General features: G+C 39.0%; 3 protein-coding genes across 5 annotated transcripts in view; 2 read left to right on the forward strand and 1 right to left on the reverse strand.

The window, feature by feature from the left end:
- Positions 1–24902, forward strand: part of LOC311081630 (uncharacterized protein) — a 178215-nt gene that overhangs the window by 89946 nt on the left and 63367 nt on the right. For all 3 annotated transcript variants that reach the window (XM_084112213.1, XM_084112214.1, XM_084112215.1), the window contains one exon: positions 2489–2659. In XM_084112213.1, coding sequence (XP_083968339.1) covers positions 2489–2659 — 171 coding nt within the window. The remainder of the gene's footprint in view (positions 1–2488; positions 2660–24902) is intronic.
- On the forward strand, positions 15603–17523 carry LOC311081687 (uncharacterized protein; the record flags this gene model as incomplete). Its single annotated transcript, XM_084112310.1, has 2 exons — positions 15603–15720; positions 16771–17523. Exons 1-2 carry the CDS (start codon positions 15604–15606, stop codon positions 17521–17523), a joined length of 870 nt encoding a protein of 289 aa, XP_083968436.1. The 5' UTR covers position 15603.
- On the reverse strand, positions 17688–21684 carry LOC311081684 (uncharacterized protein). Its single transcript, XM_084112304.1, has 5 exons — positions 20385–21684; positions 19086–19280; positions 18915–19000; positions 18762–18816; positions 17688–18611 (listed from the first exon to the last, which is right to left on the reverse strand). The coding sequence occupies exons 1-5, from the start codon at positions 20541–20543 to the stop codon at positions 18207–18209; spliced, it is 900 nt and encodes a 299-aa protein (XP_083968430.1). The 5' UTR covers positions 20544–21684; the 3' UTR covers positions 17688–18206.

A 24902-nucleotide genomic window follows, 5' to 3' on the forward strand; every position in this document is an offset into this window, starting at 1 on the left:
ATTCAATGTCGCTGGCTCACACCCAATCCATATGGAATCTGGATCGTTTATGAACCATTCCAAAAGAAATCTAGACTGAGCAGTCAGCAGATACATTGAAAAGCACAGAGCTGCCAGGTTCCCTGCTTTGACAGGGTAACACAACACACTATACTGCAGCCTGGGTCTTTTCTTTGCCCATATGAATAGAGATACCAGGATCCACGGAAAGTCACTAAGGGTGTATTCACACCTGCCTCGTTTGGTTCGATTGAATCGAACTCTAGTTCGTTTCCCCCCCTTGGTGCGGACCTTTTGGGCAGGTGTGAATACAGCAATCGAACTTGGGTGCGGACCAAACAATCGAACCGAGACCCAGCTGAAGAGGTGGTCTCGGTATGGTTCCAAACGAACTCTGGTACGGTTCGTTTACGGTGTGAACATGAACCGACCCAATTGCAGAAAACTGCGCCTTTTTATTTGACTGCTCTTATGAGGATACTTAACAAAACGGACATTTTGGCATAATGGTGTCTAAAGCGAGCGACCATATAGTTTCTTCATATTGCGTTTGTAGAGAATAACACCAAATCAGTAAAATAACAAATATTACATTACGAAATATCTCCATGCTGAGCCTGTTTGTGCACTTCCTGCTTTTCCCTGCTTGAGAATTCCTGTCCAATGAATGGACGACCTTAGCACACGTGTGGTTTTGTTTCCACATTTTGGGTCACTTGCAAAAAGAGCAGTGTGAAAGCGAACCGTACCAAACAAAAAAAATCAACATCCTATTTGGTCCGGACCAAAGCAAGTGAACTATCGGACTTTCCTGGTGTGAATACACCCTAAATCCGTAGAAGTATGTGATGGGGAGCTGCCTCGAGAAGAAATGACATCCAAAAAGGCCGCCACCTCCTTTGGGTCCTTAAACAACCTTTCTCACCCGTCCACTTTAATCCTAAGAATTGCCGGGTAGAACATAGCAAAGGCAATTAATTTCTCCTTGAGCCGTTGTTTAACTTGAAAAAACTCTTGGCTCTTCCTCACCACTACTGCGGAGAAATGCTCGAACAACATGATGCTGGCTCCGTTGTACTCCAGGTTGTGCACTTTCCTTGTAGCCTGCATAATCCGGGCTCTGTGCTGCTAATAAGGAAATTTCACAATGACAGCACAAGGACATTGATCAGTTGGCGGTCGGCACGAGGGGACCTGATGGCATAGGTCAATTTTAACTAATCCCCCTTGAAACAACTGAATTGTAAGATCTCAGGCAACCAGGATTGATAAAAGGCAGCCAGGTTGCTACTCTCGCATCCCTCTGGGGGACTGATGATCCGAACTTTGTACCGCCAGTTCCTATTCTCAACATCGTCAATTTTCTCCACAGCGGATTCCAGTTTGTTCTCTTAACTCTGTAAACCTTGCACCATGTGAAGTCATAGCAACCTCCACGCCTGAGACTCGGCAATCTATTTCGTCAAATCGCATGTCCAACCACACCAGTTTCGAGGAACAGACGTCGAGCCTCTGCACAACTCAATCTATTTTCCTGTCGAGTGAAGTTTCAACCTCTTTAAGGACTTCTGTTGTAATCCTTTAGAGCAGGTTGTCAATCTCGGCCTTCGCTAACAATCCGGGAGGCTGTTCTGCCATTTTAGTTTGACCGCTCTGAGAAGAGCCCACCTTGCTCAGTTTAGGAGCTTTTTCTGAGTATTAGGCATAGTCTTTTCCATCAAATGTATACCATAAAGCTGAAGATGTCACAATTCTAATACTAAAAATAAAAACGTGCTGCGGGAGAAAGAAACATTTCTGTTCAGACAGTAAATGCTATCACGCATGCTCAGTACTTACTGCTGAGTTTACTGATAAGCTGAAAACTGCTGCAACCTGAATATATATATATACAATACTAAAAAGTCAAAGCAAGTTTCCAGTATGTTCAATGTGTTTCAACTGTTTTGATTAATACATTTTAAACATTTACTTTTCCCCCTTAAAACTTGGCAAAAGATTGGTTATGTTTTTTAACTTTGTCAACTTATTTAAAAATTGAATAAGCTGTTCCTGAAAAGATATTGCAATATTGATAAAACAAAATAAATGTTTAGTTTGACAGTTTTACAAACCATTCATTGTGTTTTCACCTTTAAAATAATATATTGGTTTATTTAGAGTCGGAGGGACTGTCAGCCACGTCCAAAAGTGAGTAACTTTAGTAAATTGTGGATCAGTGCTGATTCAAGACACAAACTGTTTAGATTGATTCAGTCCGATTTGGTGAAATGGTTCGACCTGTTCACAAAAAAAAAATGGTTAAAAAGAAAGATTTGTTAACGAACCGGAGATCACTAGTCACTACTTGTGTTTTATTGTCATTAGCTCCTTGTAGTTTTCTGCTAAAACTATTTTTTTTTCACACAGTTACAAATAATACCTAATGAATGGCTGAGGTAGGTATAAATGTGCAAGTCATGAGGACTGTTGCTGTGTGTTTTTATAGATTGTCTGGCTGTATGGTGACAGAGGAAGGCTGTGGTTATGTGTCTTCAGCTCTGAGTTCAAACTCACACATGAGAGAGCTGGATTTGAGCTACAATCACCCCGGAGATTCAGGAGTCAAGGAGATCTCTGAAAAACTGGAGGATCCAAACTGCACATTGGAAAAACTCAAGTATGTGAAGCAGGAATAGTTTTGATTAAACTACTCCAAAAACAGCATTACCATATTCACTTATTACAAACTAGTTTGACTTTAATTCTTTCATACATTTACAAAAGTTCCAATTGATAATTAACAGAGGTTTAGCTCTAGTTATACTATTGAATGCGTCATTCTGATTGGTTGATGAATGTGTAATTATTTCCCAGTAAACCCACAGCTAAAGTAGTTCCAGTCATGTCTTGACCACATTACAGTTCCATATAACTTTGTCAAATCATTTCAGTAATGTCAGCCTTCACCTTACTTTATATTCAAGAATTGTTTCCCTTTCAAGAAGAGGGCAGAGCTTCAAGAGCTCATGCTCCGGTGGCAACAAACAGGACAATCTCACACAATAAAATGTTAGAATCTGTACTAGTGGTGTTCAGTTCGAACTGGTGTCTGACAATAATGCCTACAGAAACAGATAATATATGCTGCAGGTATAGTTTAGTTTAATTACAGTTATAACTTATTGTAACGTAGGGATCCACTGGAGGCAAGTTTGTAGAACCCAAGTGCAGTTTATTTAAAGATCCAAAACATAAAACAAAATACAAAACAAAGACCTGACATGGCAAAACATGAAACACAGGTCTCACCGACAGCAGTTACACAAATAAAATACAAGACAAAGACACATGACAAACATGAGGGCTTAAGAGTGCGCCCGCGCACTGAAGCGTTTTTTTTTTTAATTTAATTCAAAGTTACTATCAGATTTAATGTTATACCTTGACAAACTATACATCATTAAGAAGATATAAGACTCAAGTTTCAGTATTTGACCACTATTGTATTCTGAGAAACTCATAGTGACAGTTATGTCTTAATTTGTGTCAGGAGTTATGAAATGAAAAAATGAGTCTATACCTTTAATATGAATTATGCGCGTCAGCCGCTCCCATTCATAAAAAAACTCCATGCTGTCGTCATGAAAGCGATTCACAAAACAACGTCCCTCAGGGCTTTAGCTCAAAAATGTGCAGATTTGGAGAAATATTGATAGATTCTCGTAGATTTACATCATATTTCTATAGACAGGAATAATATTTATTGAATTTATACCCAAATGCGTCGATGAGCGTTTGGTACTCTGATTTACTGTGTTTTCAATTCATACCAATAGCCTGAGGGCGCTATATGCACAATAATAGTCCATATATGGAACATGAAGAAGAGCCATAATCATGTGACATTCCAGGAAGCCTCGAACACACACAGCTAACAGAAATCTCGCTGTAATATGCAGATAAAGACGTATTGAAGACAATAAACATGATTGCAATGATATTTGATTTGCCTGTGTTCTTCAAGCCATGCCAGGTATTTTCATAATAACAGATTATATTTATAATGTAATGCTAATCTATATAGACTTTATCATCGTGCAGAATACTATAAAATAATATATTTTCTGTCTGATTTTTTTATCTGAAGCCAAATTAGATCACAGAACATTATTTAAAACACTCAACTTGTGTTATAAAGTAAGTTTGGAGTGCAAACATGGTTTTAATCTCATATATTGTCGTGTATTGATGGTGTGCTAAGCTAACATGCTAGCTAGCCCTGGGTGAACCTGCCACCTAACTGTTATTCTTTTATGATTTTTTCTAAATATGAATGCTTACTGAAATGTTTCTTTATTCAAGAAGGGCATTTGAGAAAAAATGTGAGAACTTTGATAAAAGAAATTAGGGACTGAAACCCTATGAATAGCCTGTGAATAGCCAGTCGTTAGTAACTATAATGCAGACAAAAGAAATGCATATTTAGAGCCATAACCAGGCTGGAGAGGTGTGAATGTGTGCATGGGGAGACTGAGACTGAATGGTCTCAGTTTGCACCACAAAACAATAGAGACAAAAGACTGAATGGATGCTTAGATGATGACTAAACATCAGTAGCATTTTAGCGTCTAATCAAAATAAAGTCATATGACATGATTTTGAAAAACATTTAACTAAATACAGAGTTTTAGACGTACCATCTTCAGATTTTAAATATAAAATGTATAGACGTGGCTTTAGCTGTAGTGCATTTCTAGATTGCTACAGTGCCAACTTAAATTTTATTTTCATGAGGATGTTTCATAAAAATAAATTTCTAATAACTTTACAAAACTTTGAAGCTATTTATAACAATTTTTTTCATTATGACAATAATTAATTCTACATTTACAATAAACTGCCAGGTGTCAGCTTTCAAATGAGATCATACTTGTGATTTTAGTACAAAGGGTTCATGAACTGTATCTGTTTCAGTTTGGGTATGTCATTTCTGGGGATTTTTCAAAAGTGGGGTTGCAGCTTAAAGGAGAACTCCGGTCAATTTTAACATTGAGCTCATTTTTTTGTAAATTTGGAGTGCTGTCAGTACAGAGAACAACGACAAAAACCGGTGTTGCCTACACCGTGTTATCCTCTTTTTAAAATTTGCACCCTGTTGACTTCAATGGGGCAAGTTTTAAACCTGCTTTTAGCCTCTTAACATCCTTATTGTGTCATTACAAGTGCACAGCCAATGTGAGTGATTCCTTCAGAGTCAACACACGGTGAATCTGACTGCAGTAGATGTGAAAGATATGAATAAAAATGATGTTATTTCAGCCAGCGCACATACCTGTATTTACATCCTGTTTTCGGTTGAAGTCCACAGTAGTCGATTGTCGAGTTCGGGCGCATGATCGTACGTACTAAACCTATGCGCGTGAACTCGACAATCGATTACTATGGACTTCAACCGAAAACAGGATGTAAATACAGGTATGTGCGCTGGCTGAATAAACATCATTTTTATTAATATCTTTCACATCTACTGCAGTCAGATTCACCCGCGTTCACTCTAAAGGAATCACTCACATGGCTGGGCACTTGTAATGACACATTAACCCTCTGAGGTCTGAGCTGTTTTCTGGGCCCTGGAGGTGTTCTGACATGCTCTGACATTTGTGCTTATTTCTGTTACTTGTGACATTTTCATGGCTAAAGTCTAATTACACTGTATTCAGCACAAACTCTGCTACAATAATATATCAGCAGCATGTGTGTAAAAGTTTGTAGTTTTGAGATAATGACATTTATGCGTGGTTTGTGAAAATACAAAAAAAAAATCTCACTGAAATAAGGTCATGAAACCCATACTGATTATTTCTTCACAAGACGTAGCCTAGAATATTTGCTCTAAAACGATGTGAAAATCACCCTGACTGCTCATTCAGAGAAGACAATATATTGATTTAAAATTTTTACGATGTGTTTTGTGCCACAAAGCTTTATGCGGGAGCTCATTAATATGTAAGCTTTCCACACCTGAGAAAGACAAAGACCCTCCTCTAACTGCCCTATTAGGAGCTATCAGGCCCCTATCATTCTGAGCAACCTTTCACAAAGAATGAGGAGATTTAAAAAAGAATGGCTTTTAGATTGTTTGATTTATTTACAACACAACATAATCCAAAGATAACCAATGATCCAAAGACAGAGACCTTTGTGCCATTCCTAAAAACATTGTACATACCTTTCATTTCCAAGATGTTTGATTTTCACTTTACCATGTTCATGTACAGAGACATGTACTGTGAATGTTAAAGTCAGCAGGACTCAGTGGCATCTGGGCCCTGAAAAAAAAAAAAAAAGTGAACATACTGATATCAAGAGAAAGGCCTGCACGATTTTGGGAATACATTTTAGATTTTTCTGGTTAAAATTGCTTTTTAAAATTCACAGAATACACACACACACAAATGTTTCCAACAATAATATAATGAACACCAGGTTTGTTGTGCCTTGTAGGCATAGGCTATGCGCAGTGCTGCATAAAATAATAACAATAACCATAGCAGCCTATAAATCTTACAAAAGATTTCAGTAACAACTAAGCTAGAGAAAAATATATTGATTATCATGTTACTTCAAATGTTTCCATTCGTTATGATAATATGAAATGAGATAATAGTAAAAACATGAAGCCGTTTGGAGCGTTTTGCTTTTCCAAAATATGATACATTCAAACGCGATCGCGATCCAAAATATGATACATTCAAACGCAATCGTGCTCAAATATAAAACATTATGGTTACCATATACATATCTACGTTTGAGCAGATATCCACAAACACAGTAACAGTAAACACGGGTCTAAATATTACAATATTCACCATATATCTAGTAACAGTTCAACTGCAATGGGAAATTTATGCAACAATAACAAACTAATATGTAAGAATTTCTTACCTTATCTTTCTTGTCTTCAAATCGCGTTCTTCTTCTTCTGAGGTAAAGCCAATGTAAGCTCACGACGCGTCTTTCAATCTCGACGAAAAGCAGAGACTGATGAAGTGTTTTGGTGTTTTGTTGTTGAGGTAATGAGGTAATGAGCGCGTTCGCGTTCCATGTGGAGATTTGCATGTGAATATCTTTTGCGCGAGTAGGCGTGTTCAAATTAAAAGTAATTAGGAAGCGCGTGAGAAGCTAGACATCTTGTTGGTTTTATACAAATTACTTAAACAGAGAATATTTGTTTTCAGTTTGAATCCGATCATGTAAAAGTACACACTTAAATGTTTATAAAGGTATATGGCTCATAAATGTGTGACAAGTATTCGCTGAGTTTTGCTTCAGTTTATAGACGTGCTCAAGAAAAAAAAGTTCACCGCGACGGAGAGGCAGAACGCACACCCTGTTTATTTTCTTTATTTTACAAAAGCACAGTGTTTTGATTTGATTGTAAGTGGACACATACAAAAGTAGAAATATCACAGATTATTTTTTTATATTTCTTTTTTCTGTATGTCCATAAATGACGGAGTAATTTAAGTTTAAAGTGCTACAATGTGAAGAAAATCCAGCAAAACGCGCCGGCGCGTTTGTCGACCTCAGAGGGTTAAGGATGTTAAGAGGCTAAAAGCAGGTTTAAAACTTGCCCCATTGAAGTCAACAGGGTGCAAATTTTAAAAAGAGGATAACACGGTGTAGGCAACACCGATTTTTGTCGTTGTTCTCTGTACTGACAGCACTCCAAATTTACAAAAAAATGAGCTCAATGTTAAAATTGACCGGAGTTCTCCTTTAACAGGTTAAATACACAAGATTAATGACAAGATAAGGGACACCTTTGAACAATGATAGACAATTAACGGTAACCCTTCCTTTTACAGTCCCCTAATTACTAGGTATTTACCTGGTAAATATATGGTAAGTTATAGTTGGTTATTGGTAATTACCACAGGTAACAAGTATGTAAATGCAGAGAAACTACAAACTAATTACTAGGTATTTACTGGGTAAATATATGGTATGTTATAGTTGGTTATTGGTAATTACCACAGGTAACAAGTATGTAAATGCAGAGAAACTACAAACTAATTACTAAGCATTTACCTGGTAGCATATGGTAAATTATAGTATTTTAGTGTGTAATTACTTAAGGTGATTAGTATGCAATTACAGAGAGACTACCAGGGAAAAAAACACCATTGTTAAATATCAACTCAACAAAGTACTGTGTACTTGTTACCTGTTTAGGTTGGTAATAACTCAGATTTAATTGTGTACTTCCTCAGAATGTAGGCAGCCAATTTTTAGAAACACCTCCAGTATTACCCATCAATTCAAGTTAGGTTTGTAGTTATCCTAGGGTTATGTTGGTAACAGTCCATGTTTATTTATTACTATCTTGAAATTAAGACCGTAGTTTCCAATAAATTACCTTGTCTTACATAGTTGTTGTTCATTGCTACACCCATTTGTAGAGGGTTTATCAAATCATTTACCTTACACTTACCTGGTAACTACCCCGCAGGAACAGTTTTCCTTAACCCCCTGAGGTCGATGGTATCGCCGGCGATACCAGGTCGCTTTTTTTTTATCAGTGTAAAAGAAACTCATAAATACTCTGTTGACTTTGATTTTCCATAGGAGTTTCATACGTCAATCGATTCTGTTAAATGTGTATTATTTTTGTGTATACTCACAATAAAAACAAAGTGTTGTGCTTTTTGCCAAATAAAGAAAAATAAACACGAAGCGAGTTCTGCCTTCTCTCTGTCAGTGTAGTCCATTCTGAAACGCGTCCGAAAATGAACTGTAACTCAGCGAATACTCAGTCAATCAGACATACAGACACACAGGCATGAAGCTTGAAGTCTCTTCTTTTAAATGAAGTAATTTATATAAAAAACAAATATTCTCAGTTCATGTAATCTGTAAGAAAAGAGCGAGATGTCAGTCGTTCTCATCTCATCTAATTACTTGTAATGTGACTCCGCCCTCGGAGAGCGCGCGCTATTCAAACGCAAATGGCTGAGGCAATCTGTGCAAACTGTGAACGCCCCCATATCAGCTCGAGAAAACAAGTTGAATCAGATCATTGTAGCCTACCTGTTTACACCGTCTCGCAGCGCTGTGAGGAATAATAATAATGGAAAATGTACCTCAGAAGTGTGGGTATATCGAGGAGCGAGCTGAGGAATGCTGTAGTAAGTTTTTTTTCCTTCTCACGTGAATCGGGTTTCTGTTTATGAATGAACGGCAGAGATGCGTTCAGAGATGGCGTCTCGAGGTCAAGACATGTTTGTATCGCGTCTGTTTACATAGTGTGTCTATTGTTTTAAACGTGCACGTCGTTTTTATAACCTTGTTTTTATAAAAACAATTCTTGCACGCACTCCAGTGGGCTTCATTACTTGTTCATCCTGGGACTATCTTTCGATTACATTGTTGATACCCTCGATTGCACGGTGATACAGGATCACTCCTCAATTTATTGGATTATTATAGCCAACCATCGGGCCAGTAACAGTCATCAGTACAGTCATCAACAGTCATCAACTACCTAGCTCAGCTGACTAGCCGCAACTGCATACATCACAGCACCTTGTAGCAGTTCGGTCTACCTCGACCTGGTCGGCTGGCTGGCAGGCGTCCTCGCTCTCCAGCGTTGTCCTCTCGGAGCTCTGCAGGTCCATCGCGAGTGTCTTGCCGACAGGATTACACAACAACGCTTCAGTGTGCCTTTCCGACGTGAAGTTCACTTTTGAAACGGATCTTTTGACCAGCTGACGGGACTAGCTGCCTGGATTAGCGGGTCCACACTGTCTATGGTCCACACTAGCAACATTTTCCCTAACGTTACTGTTTGGACTTTCAACGCTATTTACATTTTGCCTCTGATTTTGTGATTCGAACTTGGAAAACCAGTTCTCCAACATACCGTAAGAACTCAGCATCTTTGTTGTTATTTGTGCGCGCGCTCATAATTTTTACGCACAGCGCAAATTTATTTATTTATTTTATTTTTTTTTTTTTTTTTTTTTTATTATTTTTTTTTTTTTTTGTGCTTGCATTTTATGTCAATATGTTTTGCCTATTGTTGCTTGAGTTAGTTTTTATTGTCCAATTTCAGTATAGACCAGACAGCTGTGATAGCACAGACATCCATCCATACTCCTCTCACTAATTTTGCTGAGACCTTTACTAGTTCAACTGGTTTATACAACTCCCCTAGAGATGCAATCTGTTTCTTTGTCACTCTACATATAGGTTTACCCCCCCGATATACTTACTGTACTATAACTTTGTCTGCCCATAGGGCAATGAATATATTCCATTCTGCCCAAAAGTCTTCTCTACATATTTACCCTGTCCAATGCTCTAAACGCCCTATTCTGAATGCCTTTTGCAGAATCCTTACATTGCTCTTACTTTGTTCAGGTGACATTGAATTAAATCCTGGACCTGTAGCAAATAATGTCACTCCAACCCCTCAGGAGCTCTCTTATGTAGACTTCTGTAATAGCAATAATTTGAGGTTCATGCACATTAACATCAGAAGTCTACTTCCTAAAATGGACTTATTTGTTGCCCTTACGCACTCAACTAATCCAGATATTTTAGCAGTGTCTGAGACCTGGCTCAGGAAATCCATTAAAAATTCAGAAGTTTTAATCCCGGATTATAATGTTTACCGTCAAGACAGAACTACAAAAGGAGGTGGAGTCATTCTTTATTGTAGACAGGCTCTACAATGCTCTGTCATTTTATCTAGGTCTCTGCCAAAACAGTTTGAGCTCTTAATTTTGCAAATCCACCTTTCTAGAAACAAGTCCCTGACTGTAGCCACCTGTTACAGACCCCCCTCTGCACCCAGTTGTGCCCTAGACAACCTATGTGAACTGCTTGCTCCATATTTATCTTCTGAGTTTTTACTTCTGGGCGATTTAAACTGGGACATGCTTAATGCTTCATCCAGTTTACTTTCCAAACTTGATGCCCTCAATCTCACGCAAATCATTAACGAACCCACTAGATATAACCGAAAATCTGCAAATAAGGGCACTCTCATAGACATTGCCTTAACTAATATGCCCACTAAATACGTCTCTGGTGTCTTTAGCCAAGACATCAGCGATCACTGCATAATTGCATGTGTCCGTAATGGGTCTGCAACCAAAAGGCCTCCTCTTATCATAAACAAACGCTCTCAAAAACATTTTTGCGAACAGGCCTTTTTATATGATTTAGCCCAGGTACCCTGGAAGGATATCGATCTTATCCCTACAGTTGAGGATGCTTGGTCATTCTTTAAAAGTGCCTTTCTAGCTGTTCTAAATAAGCATGCCCCTTACAAAAGGCTCAGAACTAAAAGTAGATACAGCCCATGGTACACTCCTGAACTCACCGCCCTTAATCAAAATAAGAATATTCTGTGGCGTACGGCATTAGCATCGAACAACCCCAGAGACCAGCAACTCTTTAGGGAAGTCAGAAATCGATACACACAGGCGGTCAGGAATGCTAAGGTTGGCTTCTTTAAACAGAAATTTGCCACCTGCAACACTAATTCTAGAAAGTTCTGGGATATAGTAAAAACTATGGAGAATAAGAACACCTCCGTACAGTTACCCACAGCACTAAAGCTAGACAATATTATCACTACTGACAAATCATCCATGGTTGAGAACTTTAACAAGCATTTTGCCATGGCTGGTCATGCTTTTCATCGGGCGAATCCGACTTTAATTAACAGCCCCTCACCCTCTGTAGCACTTAGTCAAAATTTTCCACGTTTTTCCTTTGCCAATGTCCAGATAGCCGACGTTCTAAGGGAGTTGCAGCATCTTGACCCCTTCAAATCATCAGGATTAGACAATCTGGACCCTTCCTTTTTAAAGTTGTCTGCAGGAATTATTGCTAATCCCATCACCAGTCTTTTTAACCTTTCTCTTAACTCATCAGAACTACCTAAAGATTGGAAAACTGCTGCTGTAATCCCTTTATTCAAAGGAGGGGATAGTTTAGATCCAAACTGCTATAGACCGATCTCTATTCTTCCCTGCATTTCAAAGGTCTTCGAAAGAATTATTAATAAACAAATTATTCACCATCTCGAATCTCATCATAATCTTTCCGAAATGCAATCTGGTTTCCGAGCCGGTCATGGGTGCACTTCAGCCACACTTAAAGTTACAAACGACATCATAACTGCTATTGATCAAAAATACTATTGCGCAGCAGTCTTTATTGACCTGGCCAAGGCCTTTGACTCTGTCAATCATAACATCTTAATTGATAGATTAAGGAACTTGGGGTTCTCAGATGATTGCCTGGCTTGGTTCAAAAATTATTTCTCTGACAGGTTTCAATGTGTTAAGTCAGAGGGCTTACTTTCCAGTCCTCTGGCTGTCTCCATGGGGGTGCCTCAGGGATCAATTCTAGGGCCGACTCTATTTTCTGTATATATTAATGACGTTGCTCTTGCTGCAGGTGATTCTTTGATCCACCTATATGCAGACGACACCATCCTTTATACGTCTGGCCCGTCGCTGGACACTGTGTTAAAAAATCTTCAAGAGAGTTTTAATAATATACAGCATTCATTACGTTCCCTTCAACTGCTTTTAAATTCGACCAAAACTAAATGTATGTTTTTTAACCGATCTCGTACTGTACCTACCTGCCCATTAAGCATCACCACACTAGATGGGTCTGTTATAGAACAGGTAGACAAGTACAAATACCTAGGGGTTTGGTTAGACTCCTCTCTCTCTTTCCAGACCCACATTAATCAGCTTCAAACTAAAATTAAATCCAGAATTGGCTTCTTATTCCGTAATAAAGCCTCTCTTACTTTTCCAGCAAAACTCGCTCTCGTGAAAATGACCATCCTTCCAATTATTGACTATGGTGATATTATTTACAGAATTGCTTCAAACTCTCTCCTCAGTAAACTAGATGTTGTTTATCATACTGCCATCCGTTTTGTCACCAATGCTCCATATAATACCCACCACTGCGACCTTTATAGTTTAATCGGCTGGCCTTCATTACAGACCCGACGTCAAAAACATTGGTATCATTTCATCTATAAATGCCTACTGTGTAAAACCCCACCTTATCTAAGATCACTAATCTCTAGAGCTACCCCCTTTATGAACCTTCGTTCAAGCAGGTATATCACTTTGACTGCTACTAAAGCCTGTACCTCCTTTGGCCGTCTTTCTTTCCAGTTCTCCGCTGTTAACGACTGGAATACACTTCAAAAATCTCTGAAGCTTGAATCCATTGTCCCGTTATCCACATTCAAATTATTATTAGCAAACACATTGTCAGACCATTGTACATGCTAATCCCAGCTCATACTTTAGTTATTAATATATGTGTTTGTACATTTTAATATACCATGGCAGTCTTTGTCTGTTTGATCTGATGTCTGATCTGTTTTGTCTTGTAATTTCATGTGTAACTTTTGTACCTCGACGCTTTTATATTGGCCAGGTCGCCATTGTAAATGAGAAAGTGTTCTCAATGTGCTTACCTGGGTAAATAAAGGTTAAATAAATAAATAAAATAAAAATGTGCGCTGTTTACCACAGCTTGCAAAAAGACAGTTTAAATTTAAATCGCGTGTGTGAATGAATGATGATGTTTTAGCAAACTGTATTGCTATACTGAGATGAGTAAAAATTGACTGAAATATGTTGAAATAAAGTGTCTAGGTTTTGACATAAATGCAAATATAAATGTCATTTTACAAAATATTATCGATTTTCAAATACTGCTGTATTTAATGAACAGCTTTTAGCAAACTCTATTGCTATACTGAGATGAGGAAAAATATCAAAAATTATCAAAAATGAAGTCATCAAATAATACGTTTTGTATACTTTAGTTTTTAAAAAGAAAGATTACACTTGAATTGTTGTTGTAATTGTAACCTTTTTAATAAAAAATATATATTTATAAGGTAGATGTAAACAAGTCAATATATTTTTTTTCTTTAAATAATTTGTATTGTGTTTTATTAGTGACAAATTTGGAGAGAGGATAAATATTCCAAAACTGAAAATACAGTATGAGAATTAACTGCACAATTACTAGACATGTTTACCTTGGATATTATCCAATTTGCAAGCACAACTTGTGAAAAAAAATTGAAAAAAAAATTGCGATGCCTCCAACTATGAACCAATTTGGTAGTGTATATATATATATATATATATATATGTATGTATATATATATATATATATATATATATATATATATATATATGTGTGTGTGTGTATATATATATATATATATATATATGAAGAGTTCAGATGCAAAAGCCTCTAAATGCCATCTGAAATTTTCTTCTAGAATGATCATTTTTATGAAGCTTGTATATTTAAGTTAGCTATGGGCTACGTGCACAGGCGAAGGAACAAACTTCCGGTTTGTCTAGAAGTTGGCGTATTCATTTCTGGTCGTTCTATTTACATCCTAGCTACCAAAGCGGAGCCATCGGCGTTGTTCGCAAAATGAGTGGTGCTGGTGTACGAAAGAAGTACAATGTACGAGGTACATTTAAACTGATGAAAACTGTGAAAACCGGCTCAAATAATCACTGCTGTGTGCCAAGTTGCTCGGCTTCAAGTCGACACAACAGCGTATTAAGTTTTCATCGGTTTCCTCAGGAGGCTATCCTATGTGCTAAGTGGCTGCACAGAATACGGAGGGCAGAATTTACAGTCACTCAAAACTCGAAGGTATGCAGTCGTCACTTTGAAGAACATTTAATCCGGACGACTGCTAAGGGTAGACGGGTTTTATCACGTAATGCAGTGCCATCGTTGTTCCACTGGAACGACTACTCTGTGAAAAGACGTGCCGGGGTTTGGGAACGGCGTACTAAACCCTCGAGTCCAGAGCCTGAGCTGGAGGACATCGAGGATGAGGCCATCCCAGATGAGGAAGCCGTCCCGATGGAGCACGAAGCCCGACCCACCGTTTGTGTTGACAAGGAAGAGTACGAGAGGATGAAGGCAGAAATTGAGGCCTTGAGAGAACAAGTCCAAACTCTCCATCTAAACAGTTCTTTTGGACTTCAGCGATTTGCCTCGTCACCTGAGGACATTAGATTTTACACCAGGTAAGATGTACAATCCCACTTTCTGTTTTCAGTGTTGGACAGTAACTAAGTAAATGTAATCCAGTACCTACTTTTCTTGGGGAGGCTAATTATTTGAATTACTACGTAATTGTTTTTGTTTGCTCTGGCCTGGCCTATCGGCAGTGGATCCTCCTAGTCTGTCATTGCAATGGCCACTATCATACTTGGACTATTGACCCCTCTGTGCACAATATTAATGTTAGCATAACCAAACTCAACACAGCATCAGTCGAAACATTTTGCATTTACCTTGAAAAATAGAAAACAAAACAAAAGTAATATTTAAAAAAAAAAACAGAATGAGAGCTTAGGCTGTGTAATTTCAACAGCAGTGAATATTAGCCTAAGTGATTTACTTTCACTGATGTACAGTATTTGTGTACTTTGTCTGCCATTGTCCGTTTCTGTGTGTTACTATTTTCTCCGTTTTCCCTTTCTGATGAGGATACTATATTTCAGATTCCCATCTTACAAGCACCTGATGGCGTTTTGGAGCCTGATAGAGAGTGCAACATCCAAAATGATCAGGGTGACCAGCAGAGCCAAGAGAACATCTTCCACCAGCACAGTCACTGAAAGCCCAGTCACCAGACCAACTGTAAGTGTGCCCTTCTCATGGTTTTATACACATGGTTATCTGTGTGGGATTTCATTTTTATGTGGGTGAATGTATGTATTTGTGTGTACTGCGGTGGAACGGTACACAGAAGTCACGGTTCGGTTCATACCTCGGTTCAGACATCACGGTTCGGTACGAGTTCGGTACAATGGAGGGAAAAACAAAACAAAAATGTAGAAGGCAATTTTTTTTTATTGTGCATGTCTCAGGCTGTACCACCACAAGAAAATAAATGTCTTAAGCCTTGTATTTTTAAAATAAGTTTTATTAATAAAGTAAAGGCATAGAACCAGTTTATTTGTAGTGCATTGACAATAGTTTTATACAATTAGTTTATTAATTAAATTAACAAAAAGACAAAGACCTTGAGATATGTTTGGTAATTGTACCTTAATGAATTTAAAATTAATTTGCTATATTTCAGATCCATATTTTTGTTTTCCTTAATTTTAATTAACACTAACTTTATTCTCATCTGAATTATAAATGATTGATTTCTGTATAAAATAATGCTACCATTAAAAGACCATCTTTTTTAGTCAATGTAGAATGTGTAACTTAACAATAAACAGATTGGTCCTCTGTTTGAGGATAAGAAATGAAAACCAATGCAATATGATCAATGTCCAAAAGATGGCACCAACAGACTGTTTTAAAATGGGGTCGGATAAATATTTTTTGCTTTTAAACAGTGTATGTGTGATTTTGGTTGGGTAACAGATGTAGGTTTGTTTGTACAGTTTGAAAAGAGTTTAGTTTGACAAAAGCACAATGTTGTGGTTTATTGCATGTCTAACAGTAGTTCTGCATTACATTCATTAATTTGCACGCAAATTTTATTTATTTTTTGTACCGTGTATTCTCTGTGTATATTCATGCACCGAACCGTGACGCCCATACCATTTCGGTTCAATACGAATACCTGTACTGTTCCACCCCTAGTTTGTACATAGTATAAGCTACTGGATGTCTAAAATGTCCTTCAGGATGAATAAAGTATCTATCTATATATTTCTCCCCAACCCTTAGAAACTGCTGGCGATAGATGAGCTCTTCTTGTTCCTGACATACCTGTCCACTGGCTGCACACAGAGGGAACTGGCTCATCGCTTCAAAATACATAGGACAACAGTAAGTCGCATCATCGTCACCTGGGCCAACTTCCTCTACACTCTGCTGGGCTCAGTCTGTTTTTGGATGTCTCCTGCAGCTGTTAAGGACAATCTTCCTCCAGATTTTAGTGCATACAGTGACACACAAGTCATCCTTGACTGCACTGAACTACGGTGCCAGACACCATCTTCCCTGGTTCTCCAAAGTGAAGTGTTTTCACACTACAAATCACATTGCACTTTTAAAGCCATGGTTGGTATGTCCCCTCATGGAGCTCTGACATTCATCTCGCCCCTCTTCGAGGGCTCAATGAGCGACAAGGAAATATTCCGTCAGTCTGGGATCAAAAACCTCCTTACCCCTGACACAGCAATTATGGTGGACAAAGGGTTCTTGGTGGACGACCTGGCCCCTGGGACTGTTTACCGCCCAGCCTTTGTCATCCAGAGGGTCCAAATGGCAGAGGCAGATGTGCTGGAAACACAGTCAATTGCTCGCTTGAGGGTACATGTAGAGAGGCTAATCAGAAGAGTGAAGGAAAACAAACTGTTTGAAACCACAATCCCGCTTGCCATATCAGGGAGTATTAATCAAATTTTTACAGTCGCCTGTCTACTCTCTAATTTCCAAAATGGCCCTCTGGTCAAGACCTGGGCAAATGAGGTTTGAAATGTTGACCTTGTGTTGAATGGTGTGTGTGTGCATGTGCATTCTTAAAACAAATATGTTACTTATGTATATAAATGTTATTTATTATATGGACTCCACTTTTATGTGCTGTTTGTCTAAACCAACATTGTAAAAAGTAAATCAGCCAAGTTTGCATGTTTGTTCAGATTGCATTGTTTATTAAGTTGATCAGTTACATGCATTTTCGCATATAAACATTGAAATAAAATTGGTCAACTTTGTCTCTGATGACCTTGAACACTTCTACGTCTCTGTATATTCTATCAATCAATGTGTCTTCCTCCGCCGACACAACAAAATCACACCACGTCATGCCACTTACCAACAGCTGCCCCTGAATTTGGTAGTAGTACGTATGTGATGTCTTCAGCTCCATTTTGCCTAAGGTCATTTTAACATAGGGACAGTCAACGTAGTTTTTAACATTTGGGCACTTAATTTCTAGAAGACCAAAAGGAGATGGTTCTGTCGGGTCAAAAACTAGTCCATCCGGAGATGCTCCCAGCCAAGGCGTGTCTGGGTGGATTATAAATCCACACGGATAGTGGTTGACCCTCTTTATTTGAGTGTACTCCCATATGGCATCAGCCTCCAACTCCAGTCCTCTTCTCATGGCTTTTGTCTGATATGTTCCCTTCAGGATCCTATCAGCCAGACTGTCCTCACATTTGTTGCTGACAAAGCAGATCTCCCTGAAACGGGAGTCTTGGTCTCCGCAACTGGTGCCATTCCTCGCAGGAGCTTTGGCTTCTTGTGGAACTTTCCAGTTTTTTTGCCATGTCCCAAGTCACCTGTAGGCTCTGTAAGTGCCTGCACTCTGCCTCAGTGGTGTTAGACATGTAGATTGAGGGCTGTAAGTGGTAATCTTGCAAGGGTAGGGATGGACGAGGTGGGGCGACGTGGAAGGATAGATCTCTATGTGCTGCTGCTGGCTGTTGGTAGGCAATCGGGCTTTTGGCTTGCACCATCCCAAGGGCAGAGTTGACCAATGGAACCTCACAGCTGATGTTCATGCTACACACCATTGGCGACTCCGCTCTGGAGAAGTCAGCATATGTCTCAGTCACCTTAGGATGGAGTAGTGTATAGTTTAGCAATAAAACTCAACATCAACTAAGCACAATTTTAGTTCTATGCACACAGTATCTTGCACATTTTGTACAGATCCACACAACATTACAAATGGTAAGACTGGTTAAATAAGAGGGTAAACTCACTCGAAGGACGGAAAGATCAGGTAGATCCCCACTGAGGCCTTTGTAAAGCGTGCTCCTGCGAAGTGAAGTGTATAACATGTATAAGTGGAAATGCTCTATCGCTTATAGACCTGGAATCAAAATACCCATGTATTGTTACAATATTGCTTTTACCTTATACCCTCTGTTGTTGCTTTAGGACGGCTCTTCGGTTTAGCAGACAGCACAGCCATTTTGTCCACTGGGCCTGGTTTTATACCCTGTAGTGTTTGCAGGATATACTTTAAGCATATCTCCAGTAAAACAACATAACTACAAAACAGTAATTAGTTTTGGTTGACTTACCAAAGTCCTAGGTTTGTGCCACTGCTGTTCTCCCTCAGTACAGCTTAGCACAGGGGGGACTACAGGCACCTTCAGCTGCGAGTAGTGGGCTGACTGGTACAAAAGAGCAACACAGTGGTTGCACAGCGCAGCTCCAGCAATGCAAGAACATTTATGGTGAATCAGCTGCACAGGCTTGCTGTCTTTAAGCACCACCTGCAATGTCAGAATGTCATAGTAAGTCACAATTTATCATAGCCTGGTCAGTATCCTCATTGCTTACAGATTCTTTTAAGATACAGTCTTGCATTGTGACTCATTTCTTTAGACCAGCAGATCACTCCTGATGTTGAATCCTCTGTCTAACATTTTGAAGTTAGGAGATAAGACAATATTCTAAGCTATGTGTTGGATTACTGTGCTGAATATTATGCCATATAATTTTCCACTTTTATTTCAGTAGTAGTACCTTTCACTCCAGACTGTAGCTTAATTGAAGGATCAAAACAATGAACAAGAAAACCTTCATCCAGTGGGGACCAGCTAGGTAAACTTACCTTTTAACCTGCTTGCTCTTACATTAGTCACTATTTTTTAGTCACCATCGTCAATTCACTAAACTTTACTCTAGCTGATTCCCCACCTGCTAACATAATAACTAATGCAAGCAAAAACCCAGTGGGGACAAGCAATGCACAGTAAACATGTAGCATCTAGCTACTAACACTGCAAAAAATGCTTTTCTTACTTAGTATTTTTGTTTTGTTTCCAGTTCAAATATCTAACAATTCTTAAATCAAGAAGCATTTACCAGAGAAGTAAAATGACATAAGAAATTCTATTTTGTTTTAGGAAGGAATTTAAGTAATTTTTGCTTAAAACAAGCAAAATTATCTGCCAATGGGGTAAGAAAAAAAAAACTGAATTCGAATGGAAAACAAGATTATTTTTCTTACCCCATTGGCAGATAATTTTGCTTGTTTTAAGCAAAAAATACTTAAATTACTTTCTTTTTTTATCTTAAAACAAAATAGAATTTCTTATGTCATTTCACGTCTCTAGTAAATGCTTCTTGATTTAAGAACTGGAAACAAAACAAAAATACTAATTAAGAAAGCATTTTTTTGCAGTGAAGGTAACTTACAGTAAACATGTAGCACTATAGTAAACATTGCTAATCCCCAGGAACATCAAAAACGCTGGGTTATTTGGCTAAGCAAACTCTTATCTTATCTCATCTTCTTACATTATCTTATCTTCTTACATTATCTTATCTTATCTTATCTTATCTTATCTTATCTATAACTAGCATCACCATACACTCAAGCTGTGAGGTTTCTCTTTTTTCGTCAGCGACCTGTAGCACATTGCCCTGACGACCACCTCTCCTGAATCCTGATCTTTTGTGGAAACTGACGGGAGGAGGAGTATATCATTTGTGTTGAATAACAACATTAGTATTTGATAACAAGCAAACATTTATATTCATTTATATTAAACATTTATATACATTTATAGTCACAAACACTAGCTGGTACGTTTACTAGGTAGCGTTAGGCAAGCGCTAGAAGTTATCAGATACTTACCCTCATAGTTGTGAATGTACGAAGAAATGTACATTTTAAATCCCTTGTCCCTCTTACTTGTCGGGGTGCGGGACAGGGCACCGACGATCCTGTGGATGTCGCTGACGCTCACTGCCGGTAAATCCGAAAGACACCGGGAAAAGGAAGAACTGCTAGCGGCGGATGCCATTTCTGTGGTAAAATTCTAGTGAAATCGACAGGCTCATAACCGGAAACTGATATGCCAACTCTGACTGAAATCGAACGTTGGCTCCGCCCATTGTGCACAGAGGCTATAGGTGACACACCTGAACTACTAACTATGCATGATCGTTTACACCCCATCCGCATATTGGCTTTCCAAACTAACAGTGTTTCGCAAAACTTAAATCAATGTATCGTTTTATGTGAATGATTAGGCAGGATGATTTTCACATCATTTTCAAAACTCTAGGCATCACATCAAAACTCTAGGCGATGACATCCATTAGTCAAAAGTCTTATTGACATATATTTAGTATGTGTTTTGTGGCCTTATTTCAGAAACTTTCATTTTTAGTTTTTTCAATAACCATGCATAAACATTATTCTCTCAAAAATGAAAACATGTACATACATGTGGCTCACATATTATGGTAGTCCTGTTTGTGCTAAATAGAGTGTATTTTTTTTTTTGCCATTGATATGTCTATAAGCAACTGAAAAAAGCACAAATGTCAGGGCATGTCAGAACATCTCAAGGACCCCAAAAACACCCCAGACTCCAGAGGGTTAATGTCATGGCACATCTTAAATACTGGGTATGTTCTTGCAAATGTTTTTACAATTTACTCAGTAAGTAAAGTGCAACTGTACTGTAAAATGAAGCCTTGTTTATTTCCATGGTATTACCGGAATTGTACCATATAACCTGATCATTCCCTTTTCCATATAGTCACAATTTTTTACCTCGTATGTCCTGCAATGTTACCAAGGAAAACATGACAATTTACTCAGTAAGTAAAGTAAAACTGTGCTGTAAAAGGAAGCCTTTTTATTTCCATGGAATTACTGGGATCTTACCCTATAATCTGTAATAGCTACTGTAGCTATTACAGATTATAGGGTAAAATCCCAGTGAACACACTGTTCTGATGACGCAAGAGTTGCAACTATGGCAGCTGAGAAGGTCATGCTTTGTGTTCTTTGTGAAGAATTTTCAGAGCCTGATGAAGTCGGTATAAATACATGTTTAATACTACAAAATATGCCGATGTTACAGTTACTGCACTTGCCGCCCAGAACAAAAGATAACATCCCAAATCGAGTGAAGGAATTTGTGGAAACTGAAATGGAAGCACACATCTTACTTAATTCAGACTAAAACACATCTATTTAGCCTCACATACTGACTTTATTTGTAGTTCATACTGTTTTAATACCCTGTATTTTATTTCTCATTTTTAGGAAAAGCACTTAATTACCATTGTTTATTTCTATACCAAATATCATATACTTGCAATGAAGCTAAAAATATAAACAACTACATCATTATGTTGATATCCTATATTTTTACAATAAAACTTACGACAAACATGTCTTCTAATATCCTCAGTTGTTGCTTATACCAAGCTGCATCCAACACATTTGTAAATTACTTTCCTTGAACCCATTGTGCGAGTTCACTTTAATACCGCGTGCTTTATATACATGTTGCTGCTGATTGGACTGCAGTTCTGACACACCCACCAAACAAGAGAAAACGTATCTCAAACCCCGTTGCACACCGGTGCACGTCGTTTCCAGGAAACATGATGTTCAACCCGGAAACCGTTGCAAAACGTTGCTCACCGTTTTGAACTAGAACGCGCCCCAGATAAGGGAACACATGGCAGGATCACATGACTAACAAGGAATCACATGACAAGGAAATGAAACATGACTGAGATGAAACAAAACCAAAACAAGACGTGACAGATTTGTAAAAAAAAATCTGTCATCTTGCTTTTATCCACTACAAGCCTGTTGTAGCAGAGTAGACCCTGTCCATATGATAGCCAAAACTTTACCTATCAGTTTTATGAAGTTTATTGTACATCACATAAAACGATGAAGTGTCCGCTTTCACTCCAGAAAATCACTTTAAGAGCTGAATAAATCACAGTGCAAGAGAGCATTAAAGTGTTATCCATAAACTCTCTCGCTCCGTTTCATTATCATCAACATCAAGAGCCATTTACCCTGCCTTTTCACTAGAAATGTCTGTGATGAATGGTGTACTAAAATGGTTGAATTCCTTTGTGTATCATAAAGACTCTTTTTGGTTTAGCATCCGGAATGCAATTATCTATCAACACAAATACAAATGTATGATTGTTGATTTATGTCTTAATTGTTTGTACTTGAATTCTCTATATTAATAAAAAATAAAATAACTAAGTAAATAATAAAAAAACAATGGAAGAGAGCAAAGGGGCATTGTCCATCTTTTATTACAGTCTATGGGTGGCTCATATGAAGAGCATTCAAACAAACATGACGCTAATCACTCGTCTGGTATCTTAACAGACCAACATCACATCATTAATAACCCATAACACTAATCTGCAGCTTCATAAATAATGAATAATCACACTTTAAATAATATTACCGATCTGAATAACACAGAATGATCTCTACAGGACATGTTCGGGCATGCACGTATGTCACTGACACATTAACTCTGTTCAGATCATGGTAACACAAATATAATCAAATTGGCTTACTTTGAGATCAGTGACTAACATCATGATATTACATCTGCAGCAATTACCACGAACAAACAGGAATCAACAACAACAGCTGACAGGTCGCACAGACACAACAGATAGCGGCAGCTCAACTAATGTCATGGTTGTGTATGCAACCCACCGCTCCCTGAAGGAGGGAATGGAGGACATAGTCGATGTCGACTGAATGGGATCACGCTAGGGAGCCTGTCTTCTTCGAGTACTATTGAACGAGCCAATGCAAATTGGCGTGCGTGATTTGCATCACACACTGTGTGTGGAACGAGTGGATGCATGCACTAGTTGCTTTACGCTGAGGAACCAAGAGTAATTCAGAGTCAGCGGTGGTCCAGCTATCCTCCGTTTCCTCCTTCAGGGAAGTCAACTGCTGTTCCACAGGACCACTGGGAAAGCGTACCCTGTCAAGGAAGGAAGGGACGCTGCGGAAACCATATCCTGCCCGAAGGGAGGTAACATGTGGAGAATACACATATGGAATGGGCGGAAAACTGGGCAGTACAACATATGGAATGTCACTGGGATGACTCCAGCCTATAACGGGGGGGAAGATCAACCGACAGTGACGGAAGACACGGGCTCATTCGCAGGGAGCCGTACTGTGGAAGAATACACATATGGGATCGCTGTAGGGATCACAACATATGGACCCAGCCTAGCACAGGTTCCACCAGTGCATACGAGTGATAGGCCTGGCTTCAGACGTTCCGCCATGTCCGTTGCCGAAGGGTATGGAGGAATTCAACAGGGTTCGGTTTAAGAGGGAACTCAACTGAAGCAAGAATTACGCACATATCCAGTCCATAGGAGGAGAATGGCGCAGCATGCTGACACTTCGAACTGTGCTTACAGTAAAACTGGCTTCAGGTGAAGGGAGCCCACTACGGCATAAAAATTATTGCGGTAGTAACCAGAACCTCCGCGTCTCGTTCTTTTTAGAACCAGACCTAGAACTCTCCAAGGTCTAGACATGGGTGCCCCATCCCTGAGAATGTACTCAGAGGAAGGAGTCAGGAAGGCTGTCGAGAGGAGAGGTCGGTTGGGCTAACAAGGGCCAACTAGCAAGACCTGCTCCATTTCTTCCTGATTTTAGCACTGTAGTGCAAGAAGGCTCACTGGGGAAGTGGTCCCAAATGGCCCCAAAGTGGTCCCAAACAGCTGGCCAGCTGGGGACAGAGTCTCCACTGTATCTGAACCAGAGGCTGTCGTGAGGCTTGTCAGCGAGGCTTGAGCAAGCCAGCAGAAATAAGTGGAATGAAGCGATCTTAGAATGAAGCTACCCGAGGTGGGGCAGCGAAGTGGAGGACAGGGATCCGGCTCAAGAGGCCCGCAGGATCTGAGTGTGCAGTGCAACACTTACCTGACTCCACTAGGTGGCAGGGGACGCGTGAGAAGGCGAATGACCGGGTCCTGGAATCGCACCCAGCTGTCAGCTGGCAAACAAGAGGGGGCTGAGGGGTGCAAGGCTTTACAGGGTCGCACATCGCCAGACTTGCCCTCTTGGGACC

This window comes from Abramis brama (assembly GCF_963993115.1).
Source record: "Abramis brama genome assembly, chromosome: 4".
Taxonomy (NCBI): Eukaryota; Metazoa; Chordata; class Actinopteri; order Cypriniformes; family Leuciscidae; genus Abramis; species Abramis brama.

Bases quoted from the DNA above. Each gene is read 5' to 3' on its own strand.
- LOC311081684 (XM_084112304.1), bottom strand. From the start codon at position 20,543: ATGTTTGCTTGTTATCAAATACTAATGTTGTTATTCAACACAAATGAT. The intron at 18,817-18,914 runs GTAAAAGCAATA...TTCACTTCGCAG, and splicing joins GCAACAACAGAGGGTATAAG to GAGCACGCTTTACAAAGGCC. The intron at 18,612-18,761 runs GTGAGTTTACCC...CTCCATCCTAAG, and splicing joins CTGATCTTTCCGTCCTTCGA to GTGACTGAGACATATGCTGA.